The 18,622-nt window shown below is 41.8% G+C and overlaps 1 protein-coding gene across 3 annotated transcripts in view; it reads right to left on the bottom strand.

Annotated features, from left to right (window-relative positions):
* Positions 1-4,953: 4,953 nt before the first annotated feature.
* The window catches only part of NUBPL (NUBP iron-sulfur cluster assembly factor, mitochondrial), an 80,776-nt gene continuing 67,107 nt past the window's right edge, over positions 4,954-18,622 (bottom strand). For all 3 annotated transcript variants that reach the window (XM_066630717.1, XM_066630730.1, XM_066630724.1), the window contains 3 exons: positions 15,696-15,816; positions 10,938-11,020; positions 4,954-6,644 (listed from right to left, as the gene is read on the bottom strand). In XM_066630717.1, the coding sequence (XP_066486814.1) occupies positions 6,582-6,644; positions 10,938-11,020; positions 15,696-15,816 (267 nt within the window). In that variant the 3' untranslated portion in view covers positions 4,954-6,581. The remainder of the gene's footprint in view (positions 6,645-10,937; positions 11,021-15,695; positions 15,817-18,622) is intronic.

The raw sequence follows: 18,622 nt of genomic DNA on the forward strand, positions 1-18,622 counted from the left end.
GGCCAGGGTCTTTTCCAGCCCTACCTGCAAACACCAGAGGTTGAATCTGGGACTTTCTGCAAGCAATGGATATCCACTGCCACTGTTAAGGTTCCGTCTCCCAGGTGACCCCCCTCCCCCAAACTAGGACTGACCAACTATAGCACTATTTATTTACAATATTTTTATATCACTGCCTTAAAAAATTAAGGCAATTCACAATTAAAACTTAAAATATGAATATATGCAAAACACTCAGAATCAAACATTCTAAAAGCAGTGACAGCAAATTGGGCACAAGGTTCTCAAAAAAACAAGCGTGACACAGCTGTTCCAGTCTCTTTAAGGAGGGAGTTCCATAGCCTCCTATGGAAGGCTATGGTGACCACTAAAAAAGCCTAACCCCAGCACCTGCCTGTCAGATACATCTCCAACCGTGCTGGTTCAAGCAGCAGGGCCTCCGCAGCAGACCTCAAAAACAGGGCAGGCTGGCATTGGAGTAGACCGCAAGACCTAGGTTGGAACAGTGAGTGAGGCAGATTTATTATTATTGTTTTATTGTTCATTGCTGCTGAACAATATTGTTCAGCGCTGCTCGTTTTAGACATTGTTTAATCTGAATTAGGCTTGCTCCTTAAGCAAGTCAACCCAGCTCTGTTTACAGGGTGAGCCACCTATTAACACATTTTTTGAGAAAATGCATATACGTTATATATGGGAAACATTTCTCCAGTTCCTCTTTTGCCCGTGTTAATGTATGCACATTCATGGATTACTGAAGCATCAACAGGTAGCAGACTTCAGCTTGTCACAAGCTACACAGGTTCATGTGAAAAGGCTTGTCTTGTGCCACTGACTCTCTCAAAAAGATGCAGTATCTTTGCTGCCTGAAGCTACACCAAAAGAACAAATTCTAACAAATTTTGGGATTGGTAAGAAGTTTATCAGATTTTTTCATTATTTACCATAATTTGAAGATACTCATACAGGCATTTTATTTCCATCCAGTAAAACATCATTTATGTTGCTAATTAAAAATACACGTGGCCAAACAAAACACTAGGGGAAAAATACTTTTCAAAATAATGCAAGAACTCCAATTTGCAGCTCAATCCCCTGTTCGGTTAATTCAAGTGCTCAGTGGGACTTACTCTCAGATAAGGCTGCATAAGATTTCAGCCTCAAACTGCTATTTGTGTGTTTTCGGGGTGGGGGGGGAAGCAGAAGAAGAGACACTCAAGGTTAATTTGCTTCCCAATCAGTAGTTTTATTTGGAACACTGGCTAAAAATAAAATCTTTGCAGCAGCCAGCTTAAGAGAAATACACATTTAATTGCAGGAATAGCACAATTATGTGACGTATTGCAATTATGCTATGACTAATACTTCTCTAAAAACTATCTTCCTCCTTTGCAGGAAAAGTTTAATTGCACAGCATGGTTGGTACTTTGATGTAATTATTCTCACATTATCACACCCAGCTGGATTGGCACTGCTACCATAATTCTGTCACTAAACAGATATGAGACACAGGGCTTGGATGCACCACATCTTCAGCCTAGGGAAGAGTTTAGAGTGAACCTAGACTTAAGGTCAGTCTGACTTAAAGAGAGAGAAAGGGGAAGCAACTGTGGAAAACTAACAGCTTGTGTAGAGGAAAAAGCTGCTTTACCTCACCTTTTTTCTCATCAAAACAGCCACTCTGACGCTGTTCCACCAATTCTTAAAAATATTTCCCAGATGTGGTGGTGGACTAACCCCAGTGTTAAAGTAGTTTAAAAATGAAAGCTCAATTCTATATTTATTTAGATATAAGTCCCTTGGTGTTCTAAAATTGAGTGGTGGGAGAGTTAGGACAGGCGAAAGAAAATATTTATTTACCCAGCATGTCATTAATATGTCAGAATGCCAGATGCAAGGGAGGGCACCAAGATGAGGTCTCTTGTTATCTGGTGTGCTCCCTGGGCATTTGGTGGGCCGCTGTAAGATACAGGAAGCTGGACTAGATGGGCCTATGGCCTAATCCAGTGGGGCTGTTCTTATGTTCTTAATCTGTGGAACACCTTGCCACAGGATGTGGTGATGGCATCTGGCCTAGATGTCTTTAAAAGGGGATTAGACAGATTTCTGGAGGAAATGTCCATCACAGGTTACAAGCCATGATGGATATGTGCCACCTCCTGGTTTTAGAAGTATGTTACCACAGAATGCTAGGTGCAAGGAAGTGGCAACAGGATGCAGTTTTCTTGTTGTCTTGTGTGCTCCCTGATGCATCTGGTGGGCCACTGTGAGATAGGCTGGACTAGATAGACCTGTGGCCTGCTCCAGCGGGGCTCTTCTATGACGTTTACTTCCAAATAAGAATGCAAAGGATTTTGGCCTTCAATGGGACATAAGAACATAAGAACATAAGAACAGCCCCACTGGATCAGGCCATAGGCCCATCTAGTCCAGCTTCCTGTATCTCACAGCGGCCCACCAAATGCCCCAGGGAGCACACCAGACAACAAGAGACCTGCAAGGCATTCTGGGAATTGTAGTTAAGAACATAAGAACAGCCCCACTGGATCAGGCCATAGGCCCATCTAGTCCAGCTTCCTGTATCTCACAGCGGCCCACCAAATGCCCCAGGGAGCACACCAGATAACAAGAGACCTCATCCTGGTGCCCTCCCCTGCATCTGGCATTCTGACATAACCCATTTCTAAAATCAGGAGGCTGCGCATATCAGGGACTAAAATCAGGGACTATTGCAAAAGCGTAAAATCACTTGAGAATGAAGTACAAAATGACTCCCAAGATCCCTTTCACTACAGTCAATGTTTCAAAATGCTGTATATTGTGACCATATCACTTAAAGTGGACATCAGCAAGAAAAACAGCATTCCATCAGAATATTTTGTTACTTCAGCAGTACTAAAGATTAATTTATTATAAGCAATCAGTGCAAGTGCCTAACACTAATGCCACTATGGTGCTATTTGCCAAAACCGGAGGAAGGTCCACTTGTTCTATTCTTGACAATAAAATGCATATTTGTGCAATACGAGTTTCATTATTTACTCACAAAAGCCTCAAAACTTTAGCATTATTTTCTTTTATTAAAATGTTTATACAATGCCTTTTGGATGCCCAAGCAGCTTACATCAATCAATTTCTAAGCGAGAAAAACAACATTTTAAAAGACTGTGATTCACTCCACTGGGGAAGGCTTGCTGCAAACAAGTCTCGATCAGGTGATGGAATTGGTCAGTCATCCTGAGACACGCTCCTTAGAATGTGTAAACACCACCACCTTTCATACTGTAAGAGGGCATTGCCACTTGCACTGTGGCATTAAATCTCCTTTTCCTCAGTAACAAATGCCAAGGCAACAGTGAGCAGATGGGGGGACAGAGTCAGCCTGGAACCTGCAATTGCTTTGTTGTTGTTGACAACCTTCAGTCTCGAAAGACTATGGTATCGCGCTCTGAAAGGTGGTTCTGGAACAGCATCTAGTGTGGCTGAAAAGGCCGATTCGGGAGTGACAGTCTCTTCCAAACTGGGAGCAAGTGCAGTCTGTCCCTGGTCTGTCTCCCTGGCTATGGGCCTTCCTTCTTTGCCTCTTTGCCTCAGTCTGTTGGCCAAGCGTCTCTTCAAACTGGGAAAGGCCATGCTGCACAGCCTGCCTCCAAGCGGGCCGCTCAGAGGCCAGGGTTTCCCACCTGTTGAGGTCCACTCCTAAGGCCTTCAGATCCCTCTTGCAGATGTCCTTGTATCGCAGCTGTGGTCTACCTGTAGGGCGCTTTCCTTGCACGAGTTCTCCATAGAGGAGATCCTTTGGGATCCGGCCATCATCTATTCTCACGACATGACCGAGCCAACGCAGGCGTCTCTGTTTCAGCAGTGCATACATGCTAGGGATTTGCAATTGCTTGGGAATTCAAATATACAAGACTTTGAACCAGATGACTAATAGAACCACGATGGAAAAAGCAAGAAGGGGCACCTTTAGCCTCCCCCTCCCATTTGTCTGTTCCCAGTTGTAAACCATATCCTCCAAAGCACCTCTATTTCAGGCCTGATTCCCCCCTCCAGGCAATTAATCACGCCATGACATTTTAAACCTTCATTTGATAATTACACAGGCCAACACTCATTCTGCTGTCTTAAAAGTTAGACCTATTCCTGGGTTTATTTGGAGCACTGATTCATAAAATGGCATCGGTTTTGCCCTATTACGTCTAATTTCAGAGATAAGGCATAGCCTCATTAGTGAATGGTTCAAGTAGCTTCCTCATGAGGAAGTCTATGCCACGGCTTCCTCACAAGGTAACTGTTTGAACCATTAACTAATGAAGCTATATCGTATCTCCAAAAAGGGATGCGTTAGGGCAAAACTGATGCCATTTTATTTGACTCAGCACTCCAAATTAAAAGAAAACCACCATAAATTTTGAAAAAAGTTTTTCTGGCCCTCTGTTTTGCAGGCCTGAGTTACTAGATACTTACTTACATCAAAGGATGCAAAATGCTACTGCTACTAAACATCGGCAATGTCATGTTTTTGCTTCCAAAACAGGAAGTAAATACATGCAGAACAATTAAAAACTTTCCAGACCCTACTGCAGTCTTGAATCAGAGATTCAATGTATCTCACTGAACTACAAGGAGAAAGAGAAGGTGTGCCTTTGTCCTTGTGATGAGCTGTGAGACAGATGGAAGCTGGGAAAGGGGTCATCTAGACTCATTCTGGAAGCTGACCCTCTCCGCAGCCGCTCCAATAGCAGGCTGGGCTGTGTAAGTCTTCACGGTCAAGCACTTGTGGGTCAGGTGGAAGGCAGCAAACAATTGGATGTACCTTGCCCCCCCCACTCCAGCACCACTAGATGGTGAGAGATACTATGCTGGGGGACGGGTCTGCAATTTGCCCCAGTATTCACTCAATATCATTGTAGAAAGCTCTGCCCCCCTTTTCTACTAACACAGCAGCACTCACAAAGCAATTCCTTTTATTTCACAAGCATCAACTGAAGCAAAAAGCGGCATGGAGATGAACTTAAACTCTGAAGTTCACACTTTACCAACACGGCTTTGCTCAGTAAAACACCGTCTTGCTCGCTTGAAGTATCTGCGCCATTATGTTGCCTCATTTGTTCATATAGAACAGGGGTGTCCAAAGTATTTGGTAAGAGGGCCACATCGTCTCTCTGACACTGTGTCGGGGGCCGGGGGGGGGAAGAATTAGCTTACATTTAAAATTTGAATAAATTTACATAAGTTTACATAATGTATTAAAGATGAACTTATATGAATGAATGAAGGTCTTGCAATAGCTCAAGGCCTATAAAAGGCCTTGCACAAAGCAAGGCTGGCCTTTCCTTTGCTGCCGCTACTGCATCATAGACCTGAAACAACAAGCTGTGGAGGGAGCCCTCATCCCACAGCTCACGTGAGAGGTCAAACAATCGCCCTCACGCTGAGAGCAGTTGCATCGGGCCAGTGTGGGCTCCAAAAAATCTCTGGAGAGCCAGAGACTGGGGGCTCCCTGAGGGCTGCATTGAGAGGCCTCGAGGGCCGCAAGTGGCCCCAGGGCCAGGGTTCGGGCACCCCTGATATAGAACAACAGTAACAAAATAGTGGCCTATACTAAAAAGATGAGGAATTGCAGAACCACACACTAATATATACACATATATTCAGATTATGTAAGCTCAAATCCTGGCTGTCTCCTTGTTCAGCACCGTGACCAGCTCTATCAGCACAAAAACAACGACGCAAAATTTGAGGCAGCAGAAAAAGAAAAACTTCTCAGTACATGGTGGATAAAGAATTGCAATTAGATCTTTTGTTTATGGATTCAGGGCTATTACTTCCTAGTGGGAATATATTCATATATGCAATCATGAGTAATTAATTTTTATCATTTATTTCCTCCCTTGGCAACCTGATCTCAGATACATCTAATTTTAATGAAGAGCTTGTTGCTGCAGTTTGGTCTTATTCAGGCCCAACAGGATGCAGGGAAATGGAGCAATTTGCTTTGACAATAACAATAAGGAAATATCTCGTGATCAAGCATCAGCTGATAAGAATGCATAAAAACAAAAAAGGCCAGTTCTTCGGGTTCTCAGTTAATTGCTCGATGGCTAAGAGGTGTATGTTTTCTGGTAATTTGACAATAACTCTTCACAGGGAAGCAAAACTTAAAATTTCTAATGCCTTCATCATTATTGCACATGCCCAACACAGGTAAACTGTTCAAATGCACTTGCTCATTTTGGTATTTGGCAATCTACATATACAGATATAATAATCTGGAATGAATATCAGTCCCCCCCTCCCACTTCATATTTCAGGGCTACCAAAGTCTGCGTTGAAGATTGCGTGTTTGGATTTTTAGCTATTTGTGCAGTTGGGGATACTGAAGTACACAGTGAATTGGAGCAATGTGGTAACTCAAACAGACGTACCTCCGTGCTCACATTAAAATATTTAGCAGCAGTACTTTCTATGATATATAATTCCATTTTTATTCTTACAAACAAAACATGATCTGTTACACACCCTATGCTGCATATTCAAGGGTACAATTCCAGTCCCAGATACAGAAAATGATTACTTCAGGTTGGAGAATCCGGTAACCTTTTCACTATTTCAGCTGCAATCTTCAAATACGCTTGGGCCTGAAAAGATATTTAAAACATTCCAATAATTCATCTCTTAGATCAGAGTGGAATAGCATAAAATCTAAACAATGTCATTAGCAAGCCACCCCCTCACCCCTAAACATTCTATGCTGTTATGTCACAGAACACTAAAATGCTTAGGGTTCTAAGGGGGAAATGTGTTTGCAACATAACGGATTGCATCCAAAGAAAGTCAGTCATGACTAACTTGTCCCGTGGAAATTAACAGCTTATGACTTGTCTCATGCATTTCAATGGTGTTCAGTCATGATTAACTTCTAGGGATTCAACATAAAGCTGACAAATAATGTAGATTCCAACAAGTCAAAGGTCAGTGTGGCTGGGCAGGATGGAGGCTGGGAAGACCTTCCATTGGTTCCAGACACTAGAAAAACTCTGTGTTATCAGTAGGATGGGACCAGAGGCAGGAATGTTAGACAGGTAGAGATGGTGAGAAAAGGGGCACAGAGGTAACTGAGGGCACAATCCTAACCAGGTCTACTCAGAAGTAAGTCCTATTGTGTTCAATGGGACTTACTCCCAGGAAACTGAGGTTAGGATTGCAGCTTGAAAGGGATAACAGGTAGTAGGAAATAGCCAACTACTCAGAGAAGAAGAGGGTCAAGGCCTGAGGAAAAATGAAGCAAGGAAAACATCATGCAGGAGAGGCTTGTTACCTGACAAGGCAGAAAGGGTAGGCAAGCTAGCCTGTGAAATTTGCAGACTGTGAACCAGAAGCCAAGAGGGAGAGAGGCACCAGGATCACCGGCCTTAATTTACTCTTAGGTATATTTATATACCACTTTTAAAAAAGTGTTACAAGTAGTTTACATAGTGAAGGAATGAGAAGATGTTTCCCTGTCCCAAAAGGGCTCATAATCCGAGAAGAGATGCAGAGGAATATGAAGGCAGGGAACCCAGGAGAAGAAGAATACGTATACAGTTATCTGATGCATATGTACTTGGGTTTAGTTCCTGTATCATTCTGTCTTGGCCAGGCCCGTGGAGGCAGCCTCACTGTCTTGCTTTGCCCTCTGTTACTCCCAGGTGGAAACAGCTGCAGTGTCAACAGAACGACACAGTCCTTGGAAGGGAAACCAAACGGCAGAAATGCCCACTAATGACTTAGTTCACATTCTGTGCCATCCTGTCTCGCCAGTATATGAATTACTGCCATAGAACTAGAAAGCAGAAGCACAGAAAGAGAAGCATGCACAGTGTTGATGGGCAATAAGCTCATGGGATATCCCCCTGCATGTCCCCCCAAGTAGGCCTCTGGTTCCACTTAGAGGTCCAGCCAGCTCATGTGGTAGAGAAGATGAATAGGCAAAATAAAGGATTTTGCTTGGCCTCAAACATGCTAGCTGCAGATCCCCTTAGGTATCATCATTAGCAGTCTGGAGAAAAATAAAATAATATACAGAACTGGGGAATTGACCTCTGAATTTCTCACCAAAGATGCTTTATCTTGTTGCATTCTTCATCAACAGATAAGAGAGAATCAAAAGAGAGCCTCAATTTTATCTTACACATAAACTTAACATCTACACATTCTGAACTTTTCCTCCCACTCATATTCTTGTTAATGGGCCACTTGATAATTACGTTGGATTCAACTTTTATGCCATCACTACTACATAATACAGGACAGATTGAAATGAAACAAAGGGGCTTTAACTGGGGGAACAGAAAGGAGAAGTTGACAATTCTTATTTACCATCCAGAATGGTTTTCATATTAATGCACTAGATGTAGAGATTTTCTCCCACTTTTTCATTTGAATTTTCTAACAGGAATATAGTTTATTTATTTATTTATTGGATTTGTATTCTTCCTTTCTCCCTGAAAGGTACCCAAGGCGGCTAACAATCAAGTTTAAAAATACAGATAAACATTAAAAATACAAAACACTTAAAAACAATTAAAACAAGATTTAATTTAAACAAGATTTAGTTATTGCTCATCTTTCTGCAAGGCACATGGCACATTTTCCCAAGCAAAGGAAAAAAGAAGACAGCTTAACAGTAACAAATTGCTGACCAATCAAGTATAGGTCAAAGGCCTGTCCTACAGTGAAAACAGAAATAAAACAGAACAAGGAAGAAGAGGTTTGCTTGAGGAGTAAATAATGGTAAACCATGAACACTAAAGACCCACCACGTTCTCTTTGCTGCTTTTGTTTCTCCAGAAATCAGACCTGAGTTCCTTTGCCTGAAAGCTTGACAGATGCACGGGGTTAAGACCCGGCTCCAGTAGCCACTTCCTAAATTACAGTTTCAATTCACCAGAACACTTGCAAAAATCACTCCCTGGAGAAAAAGTACAATGGCCACAATCCAAAGGAGCCATTTCTGTGTACTGTAAAAAAAAAATCACTTGCACTGCCAGCTCTTTATCATTTTTACAGAAGCAGTTCCCACAATCAATGAGGAAAGGCACTTTCAGACTGAAAAGCAATTTGCTTTGCCAGCTGCAGGAGATGAAGCCATGAAAACCTACAAGCAAGGCCAATTTGCATGTATGATTCCCTGGCCTGCATGCATGTAAGTGGCTCCTTTAGGATGCAGCCAAATTCATGAGTCAAGCACAAATCACAGATTCAAGTCAGCGCAGCGAACTAGACGTATAGAAAGACAGAAGATCCAGAGGAAAATTCTACAAAAACTCCTTTAATTCAGAGTAGATGCAGGTTCCTATATTATAATTGTCACAGCAGTGACAAGCGGGTGCACTTCTGTAAACAAAAAGACATAGACTGCAATCCCACGCATACTTAAGATTGAAGTAAGCCCTGCTGAACACAGTAGGGCGCAATCAAGTACAAGAATGCGATGAGAGCAAAGGAAGTGGTTCTTGCGACAGACGGGCTGGTGATTTCAGATTCCGAGTACAATAATATATTTTCGTTGCTTTTATCTCATGGCAGGTGAACTCCCTCAAGATTTTAATTTATTTAATTAATTTTTGTCCAAATTCTGGGCATGAATCAAAGCTTAGACAGGATATTGCAAATGACCCCCAAAGAGTAATTTTTATATCCCAAGGCGCTATAAAAGAACTCAGTGAACAGCTATCCCATTTGTAACACATTCCAGCATTATGAGCTGGGAAAATTTTATTTTGAAACGGATTATCACAAGTGTCCGCTATTTTACTGCATTCTAAAATTCAAGATAACTTTGCTCTATGGCTACTCCAGATGGATGGTCAAATCTACTTTGAACTCATGTCAAAATTCATGTCAGCAGTTGGCATAATACCCAACAACTGCTTGAAATACTGCTGAACCCCTGTTTATTAACATATCAATGGAACTGATGTGGACTATGAAAAGAAATGGGTCATTTTTAAGTGAACAGAAGTACGCCATACAACTAAGGAAGTCAGAACTGTGACCTCAAAACTGATTCCTTGTGAAAAACCTCTGACTTTCCCCAATGTTATAAGATTGAATGAAGATTTTAAAAAATCTTGCAAGGTCTTTTCAGTTGATTTGATCCCTAGAAATCTTTTTTTTTTTTAATTAAGCATTATTTTATAAAGATGATGGACAAGTTAGATTTTCTCTTGGTTACCGACACATTAAATATAAGCTTCTCTTTTCCCTCCTTTGAAACACTTTGGAGCCATAAAATGCTAGCTGAGGGTGCCTCCTATTTGTCAACTTCATTTCCTAGTGAAAGCTGTACAGGTAGCAGGGTACATTAAACTTGCTCAATGTAAGAGCCACATACAATGAACGTCAGATGCTTGAGAAGAGAGAGATTTGAGAGCCACAATATTTAAGAAATAATAAAATTCTCAAATACGTTTACTCACCATGAACATTAAATGTACGTGGACTCTCAGTTTATAAACAGCAGATAATTATAAACCTTATTTATTTGTCTTATTTACCTTTTATATTAATTGTGATGCAAAAAGGAACTCAGCTAACTAATTTCCAAGAGTCACACGCTATATGCCAAAGAGCCACATGTGGCTCCCGAGAATAAATGAATAAAAGAATAAACCAAAAGACATTTTTCATGGCCTGTCATATGCCTCACCCCAATGTTTGTTTCTTAGTATACAAAAGTGAATTGCTTCCTATTCATGTCATGGCAAAACAATAATTGAACAGATATACAGAGAGGCAGCCCAGGTTGGTGCAATATACACCCAAGCAGAAGTGGATGAACTCAGTTGAAATCCCACCTGTTAGCAGAAGAATTAAGTTTTGTAACTGATGAAAAACACAACAACAAAGTCATTTTTCAACCTTAACAAGGATGATTACATAAAACTCACCACATCGCTCTGAGGCTGTGAAATGACAACTGGCTTGCCTGCGTCAGACGTCTCTCTTATGTGAGGATGGAGTGGAATGTCCCCTGTATTAAAAGTATAATTTTTAAATGCCCTTAACTGAATGAAAGGTGAAGATACATAAAATGCCACAGAGCAATACTGTCATTGGTATTTGATAATAAAATCAAGTAAAATACCAATCATTAGAACTATTTTCTAAAAAGTCGTCATATAACTTTTGGGCAGGCAGCAAACTTCTTTGCAATCGAGTATAGATGGAAGAGAGGCCCCTTCCTTCTGTACTGTACTTGTCTGAGAAAGGGATTGAAAATTCATTTATGACCTATTTAGGGTGACAAAAGAATGTCGGTCCCCCTTCCAAGCACCACAGGGCACTTTGTCTTCTCAGCTGAGCAACCAAAATTCTCCCTACTCTGCAACCACCAGCAGGCTATGAAGCAGGGATGTATGGTGGGTGGGGAGGCAGGTGAGGCAGTTCTTTGAAAATCGCCACCACCGTGTGAGGTGCACAAGCACTCACAACCCACGTGTGTGATATCTGAAACATCTGTTGCACATTTTTCCAATACAGTTGTTCATTCCATACCAATTTCCAGTGCTACGACATTCTACTCAATATTCAAATACATGCTTAAATATTTAATTGCCAGAATGAAAGGAACCGTTATTGTTATTAGAAGACTACAGATTCAATGAAGTGCTAGGTAGGTGTTTGTTTTTTTTCCTCCAACAGTTAACAATTCTATATTGTGCTTTGCTACAGCAGGGGGATGCCACCAAAATAAAGAGAAATGACACATTAACATGCTGGATGGACTCATTAAAAAAAACTCCCTGTGGAAAATAAAGCATTTAGATTTCAACAACTGCAACATTATACTATCACAGAAATCATAAATCAAATATATACGTATGTGGCAAAGAATAAGGGATTTTTGTTTCTTGATGATAGAGTTGTACAGACAACAACTTAAGGCATAATTATATACTTAACTGCATAAGTAACATACAACCTAGTTCTCAAAGCATCCAATGCAAAACACACACACACACACACACACACACAAACTGGAGTTGGTGCAACTCCTTCTGCTGTCCAGAGGGGGCAGGATGCTGTCTAAAAAAGGGTCAAACTATGGTACAGTGACCCTGACCTTTCTATCCGTTCTCTCTGATCCTTGTGGGGTGTGGCCCTAACCTTTCATCCTTCCCTTCTCCTCTGAGCACCTCCTCTTTGTCCTCTGACCACCGACCTGTCAAGATGCGCACACCTGGGCTCTGATGCCCAGGCCATCTTGAGCACAAGGCATGCAGGGCAAGGCAGCTCTAGGGCCTTGCTATCGCTAAGTATTAGCTGAACCTCCAATCCTAATCAGATGCTGTAAATATTCACTCAATGAAGCTGTAAGTAAATAACTTCTTTGCAACTTTAACAAGCCATTGCCTCTTGTCTTTTTTATTGATTAGCAGTCAGCCGGGTGAGGGAGATTCCCTGGGGTGATACCCAAAAAGGGGGGGGGTCTGCTGCTTAAGCTACTCTGCTTCCCAAAGAGGAAACTATTTTAATTACCTCCAACAACACACACAAAGAGCAGGCATGGGCTATAAATTTGTTTGGAAACTAAATTAAAAATGAAAACCCAAGTTAGGAAAAATTTAAGAGTGGCTTTTCCCAATCTATCCAAATTCTCCTCCATAGCTGTATTTAAGTGCTATGCTAAAGCAAAGTAAGCCCATCGAAGAATTGCATGCATAGACTGCTGTGCAGTGGCATAGCTAGACGGGGTGTAAAGCGCTGTTTTGCAGGGAGCCTGACTGCAGCGTGCAAGTAACCCCTCCCTCTTATCTTCAGAGCCATTCTGGGCAGGGAGAGCAATATAGAGGCAAATGCCTCCATTTTGCTCCTCCGAGTACAATGGCTCCGTAGGGGAGGGGCTACTTGCATGCTGCGGTGAGCCACCTGCAAAACTTAGCACTTTGCACCCCAGTAGGATTCTATAAAGTCTACTTTTCCAATGAGAGTATAAAGTCTTGCTGGGACTGACACAGTAAAAGAAACATGCTGAACTACATAAAGCCTGAGCTCATTTCACAAATTGTGGCGTCCAATTTGAAGCGTGCCCCTATTTCTTGAAGTCCTTGGTTTATAGGTGTCAATTGTAGCTTGGTATGTTATTAGCAAACGAATCTCTAGTCAGCTCCTTTAAGTTTTTATGTATGAAAGTGCTTAATGTTTTTGTAACTGTATGCCAGTAAAGGTACTGAAACTGAATTAAATCCTGAGCCACATGATGCCCCCCCCCCAAAAAAAATGGCTGTGCCAACAGACACATGATGAGTATGAGAAAATACTCTCAGGATTCTGCAGTGATCCCATCTCCTCCTTACTTTTGCTGGACAACCCAGGTCACAAATCCATTTGTTAAGGAAGTAAAAGGGGGCTTTAGCTTGAAGTGAAGGAAAAAGCAGCAGGAAAGTTAAGGGAACGTTATGGCACTCTGGGAAGGATGTCAAAATACTGATTCCTAATATAACTTAAAAAAAAAAAACACCACGCACAGCATGAAAGTCAGTCAAATATTCTGGTTAAACATCTAGTGCCTGCATAGCTTTCTGCCCTTCATACTTTTCCATACTAGCTTACAGCATGGGCCGCTTGTTTTGTGGCCAGTGCAATTCATTCTTCACTAGTCATTTGCTTCTGTGCATCTTGGAGAACATCAGAAGAGCCATGCATCTCCTCTAATTGTAGGAAATGTTGTCACTAGAGGCTTCCTGCTGACTGGCATAACTTGAGGCTGAAACAAGGTCCTGGACTCTAATCCTCATTACGCTTCTAGAGGACAGCTCAGCTAACCCAATTGTGTACTTTTAATTAGGGACTTCCTTGCTCTGCTTGGTCTCTGTCAACCCCTGATGTTCCTATGAAGATTTTTGTGAAGTCAGCTTCATGGCTCTTAATGAACAGTCTCTGTGGATGATGAAACTATAGCAGAGCATGAAAAAATATATCATTAGCAGGTACAATTATCTCATTTACCAGTGAAATTAAGATATGTTTGATCTTTCATTGGCGACTTACACCTGAAGCATCGCAGGCTTCAACATAGAATGGAGAATGAAATGCATCTGCAATTGCTGATGTCTTTAGCCTGGGTGAACCTGAGCTAAGCTGCCTCAACGCCATTCTTTCTGGCTGCAATGGCATCTTTCCCTTCACGGGCCACTTGGACAACCAGTCTCCGTCCCTGCTCCCCCCGGCTGAAGACTTTGGTGGGCTGCTTCTAAGCTAGCCAACATATTCCTTCCTTGCACACACCCCAATGGCCTCTGGGACATTCTCACATTTCCCAGTGGGTTGAAGGGAAGAGTGTCAGCTAGATGAGAAGAGGAATGTTATAACACAGAGAAGGTAAGAATTGTCACTGCATGCATTTCTTTGAAAGACACTGTATAGCTGTAGAGACAGTATTCCTAGGAGGCAGTCATTGTACAATGAGTACCACAGGAAGGAGTACATTCTCAATTACAGGTGTGCCTCACTTAACGATGGGGATGCGTCCTCCCCATTGTTATGTGATTAGGTTGTTAAGCAAATATTCAGCCCAAACTAGTGCCTTTGTTGTGCAAACAGACACTCCTGCCAGACACTTGCTGGCTGCACAGCTACTGGAAATAGATTGCCTCTTCTTTCCATTAAGAGCCTCTTTCCTGTGTAAACAGACACTCTGCTGCAGGCTATGGGAAACCTGACTGCCTCATTAAGAGCCTCACTGATGTGCTTTGACCACCATCATATATGCAGGGTGTCATAAAGTGGAAGGTCATTAAGTGGCACACACCTGCACTACTTTTCAGTTTTGCTACAACCATATGCTTTCTAATACAAGTTTCATTAGAAAACAGTTCCTTCCACACTGTACAGGTTACACTGATACGTTTCCTGTCCCCGTCCCCTGTGGATAAAGGGACTCTACAAAAACTTTCAAAAGTCCCCCCATCGCACAAAATAACTATCAGCTTCAGATTGCAGCCTGCCTGTTGCTGCTCCTGGGTCTCACAGCCTCTTTGCTTTCTGTAAAATGAAGCAGGAAGCGCTCAGCACTCACAGGAAGTGAGGCAGAGGAATGAAAAGAACCCAACACTAAGCTCTGGGGCATTTGGTGGGCCACTGTGAGATACAGGAAGCTGGACTAGATGGGCCTGTGGGCTGATCCAGCAGGGCTCTTCTTATGTTCTTTTAACTTTATGATAAGCGTCGCATTCTTTTCAGCCTTCTACCTCACTTCCTGTGAGTGCTCAGTGCTTCCATTTTACAGTCAGGGACAGGTACAATGGATTTTTGAACACTGGATTATTGAAACTGTGGCTACTAAAAGCGGTATATAAATACTGTTAATAATACTAGACCCGTGGATACAGGGGGACACCCATGCAATCCTAATAAACTTCAGTCTTGGGGGGGGGATGAAATGTAACATCTCCATTTGGAAATGCTGAAATAAGTGGATGCATTGAAGGTCAAGGTCAAATGAATATATTCCAGTACTTCCTTCCACATTTTGTATTAGCCATAAATACACTATGCAGGGCCACAACCTGGATTGCTTATTGCCCACTGTTAAGTGTTTAAAGTCTATTTCAGTGAGACAACGCAGCAAGCAAGCACTCTGCATTGAGTCCCATGTTTCTTTCAACTACTTTTTAAAAAAAGAATTAATTTAAATCTCATCTTACCTAAAACATCCAGGCCAAGTTCATTTGCTAAGTTCCTCACACCATCAGCTCCAAAAATATGAGTTTCATGTTTGCATTTTGGGCACTGGAAAATGCTCATGTTTTGAACAAGCCCTAAAACCTGGAGAATTAAAAAAAAATGCAGTGATTTGAAAGCAACATCCTCCAAGCATCCAGAAGACTTCACAGAAGCAAACACTAATTTTGACCCCATCACAGAATAGAACAGGTGACTTCTCACTCTAACTGCGGTAAAATGTGTCTGTTTACCATGTACAATTTGATGTTCTGAACCAGATAATTAAACATCCTATTAAATATATTGCAATCATATTTTTCACACTCTTCATTCCACCAACTGGTAAGGGTGGGTGACTTGACTAACATGACTAACATGACTGTTTAACAACAAAACACACAGGAAGAGTAGGAAGGAAACAAGCAGAGAAGCAATGACAATTTCACCAGTACCCCAAAAGCAACAGTAGTAGCCATAAGCTCTTAAAAGTCTGAGCTGCTTTTGTGCCCTCTCTCACCAAATTCAGGACTGCCAGTTTTCCAATTCCCTTGGCCCCAGCTTCAAACTCATGCTAGCTAATGAGCTTCACAACATCTTCCCACCCTGCAGGAAGAGACAGGCCCATCATTTGAATGGCAGAGGTGATCTCCTGTCTTGACTGCCCATTAATTATTATTCTCTGTTAGTAGCAAAGTCAGGCCAGAGACAAAGCAATCTTTGAACATCATGGTCCTTAACAATATCTTTTTTCCCCTTTCTCACACCACAAAGGCTGGTTCACTGGCTATTTACAAGAAATGTCCTTTAAAAAAAAAAAGAACCATAATTTACTATTCCCTCTGATGAGTAGAGGCACATTTAAAGATCAAGTAACAGAAATAATTACATAAGGCACAAAGTGACAGATTATTGAAGGAAAATGTAATGCACTTATATTAGACATACCTTTTCAAATGCTAAATGGTCCACATTAACTTAGAAAACCTGTCAGGAAAGTTAGCTACTATGCATTACACATTGATTCTTCCTCTTTTAAAGACGGCAAAGGAAAAAACCAATTATATTTTATTCATTACTTAAGCCAATTACTACACACTACATTCCCCTGTCTCTTTCTCAGCTTAGAAAAACATTCAAAACAGCAGAAACTGCCTCGGCACGAAGCCTATTATTTCCAAAAACGTTAAATTTACAAGAGTTTCATATCATACTCTTGGGTGTAGCTCACAGTGGGGCGTGGACCACATTCACAAATAGCATAACATACACTGTGCTTAATTAAAAGTAAACATGTGTCGCTTTCTCTAAATGCACAGGGCAATTAACATTTGTCACAAAACAGGAGGTCTGTCAAACTTGTTTATACATCTAAGGAGTCGGGGTAATTCCTAGGCCAAGGACCTGCTCAATTTAGGGTGTGTGCAGACAAACAAAAATAGTTCACCACTGTTCTGAAGGCCAATGCTCAAGAGATGTTCTCAAAAGAGAATTTAGGGATGCATGTGTGACTCCCTAATTTTTTTTAGTGCCTTTTGCAAGTACAGGTGCCCCCCCCGATATATGTAGATCCAATATCTGCAGTTTCACTTGACCATGGATGGGGGGAGGGGAGAAACATGGATGAACATGTCTTGCTCTTACTGGTTGCTATAAACATGAAGCTTATAGATAAACAGGAAGGAAGCCTGCATGCTAGACAGGAGAACTGCCTAGATCAGCGGTTCTCACACATTTAGCACTGGGACCCACTTTTTAGAATGAGAATCTGTCAGGACCCACCGGAAGTGATCTCATGACTGGAAGTGACGTCAACAAGCAGGAAAATTGTTAACAATCCAAGGCTGCAATCTTACACTTGCAATCCACACTTACCCAGGAGTGAGTCCCATTGACTATCATTGTTAAAAGAATATACATAGTAGCTTGTTAAAAGTACAGGTCTGTAACATTTCCCCAAATGCAGTCGCATACCATGATAGCATCAAGTCTAACATATTAAAAATAAAACATTGAAATGAATAGGGACCCACCTAAAATTGGCTCATGACCCACCTGGTGGGTCCTGACCCACAGTCTGAGAAACACTGGTCGAAATGACTCAGAGAACATACACAGGAAGCTGCTTCCTGTTAACATTCTCTGAGTTGTCCCCTCTAGCATGCAGGCTTCCTGCCTGCTTGTTTGTCTATAAGCTTCATGCTTATAGCGATCAGTAAAAGCAAGACTTTCAACCTTGGAACTAGTGGTAAGACTAAAAACAAGTTTCATCAAAGATAGAATCTCAAAACACATAGACGAAGAGGCTTTGCTGAGGGAGAATCAGCCTGGCTTCTGTAAGGGTAAGTCTTGCTTCACAAACCTTTTAGAATTCTTTGAAAAGGTCAACAGGCATGTGGATGTGGGAGAACCCGTGGACATTATATATCTGGACTTTCAGAAGGCGTCTGACATGGTCCCTCACCAAAGGCTACTGAGAAAACTCCACAGGCAGAGAATTAGAGGGCAGGTCCTCTCCTGGATTGAGACCTGGAGACAGGGGTGAGCAGTGAGGTGGCAAAGTTTGCAGATGACACCAAGTGGTGAAGACCAGAAGTGATTGTGAGGAGTTCCAGTAGGATCTCTCCAAACTGTCAGTATGGGCAGCAAAATGGCAGATGCGCTTCAATGTCAGTAAGTGTAAAGTCATGCACATTGGGGCAAAAAATCAAAACGTCACATATAGGCTGATGGGTTCTGAGCTGTATGTAACAGATCAGGAGAGAGATCTTGGGGTGGTGGTGGACACGTCGATGAAAGTGTCGACCCAATGTGCGGCGGCAGTGAAGAAGGCCAATTCTATGCTTGGGATCATTAGAAAAGGTATTGAGAACAAAACAGCTAATATTATAATGCTGTTGTACAAATCGAT

Source organism: Tiliqua scincoides, chromosome 1 (assembly GCF_035046505.1).
Source record: "Tiliqua scincoides isolate rTilSci1 chromosome 1, rTilSci1.hap2, whole genome shotgun sequence".
Taxonomy (NCBI): Eukaryota; Metazoa; Chordata; class Lepidosauria; order Squamata; family Scincidae; genus Tiliqua; species Tiliqua scincoides.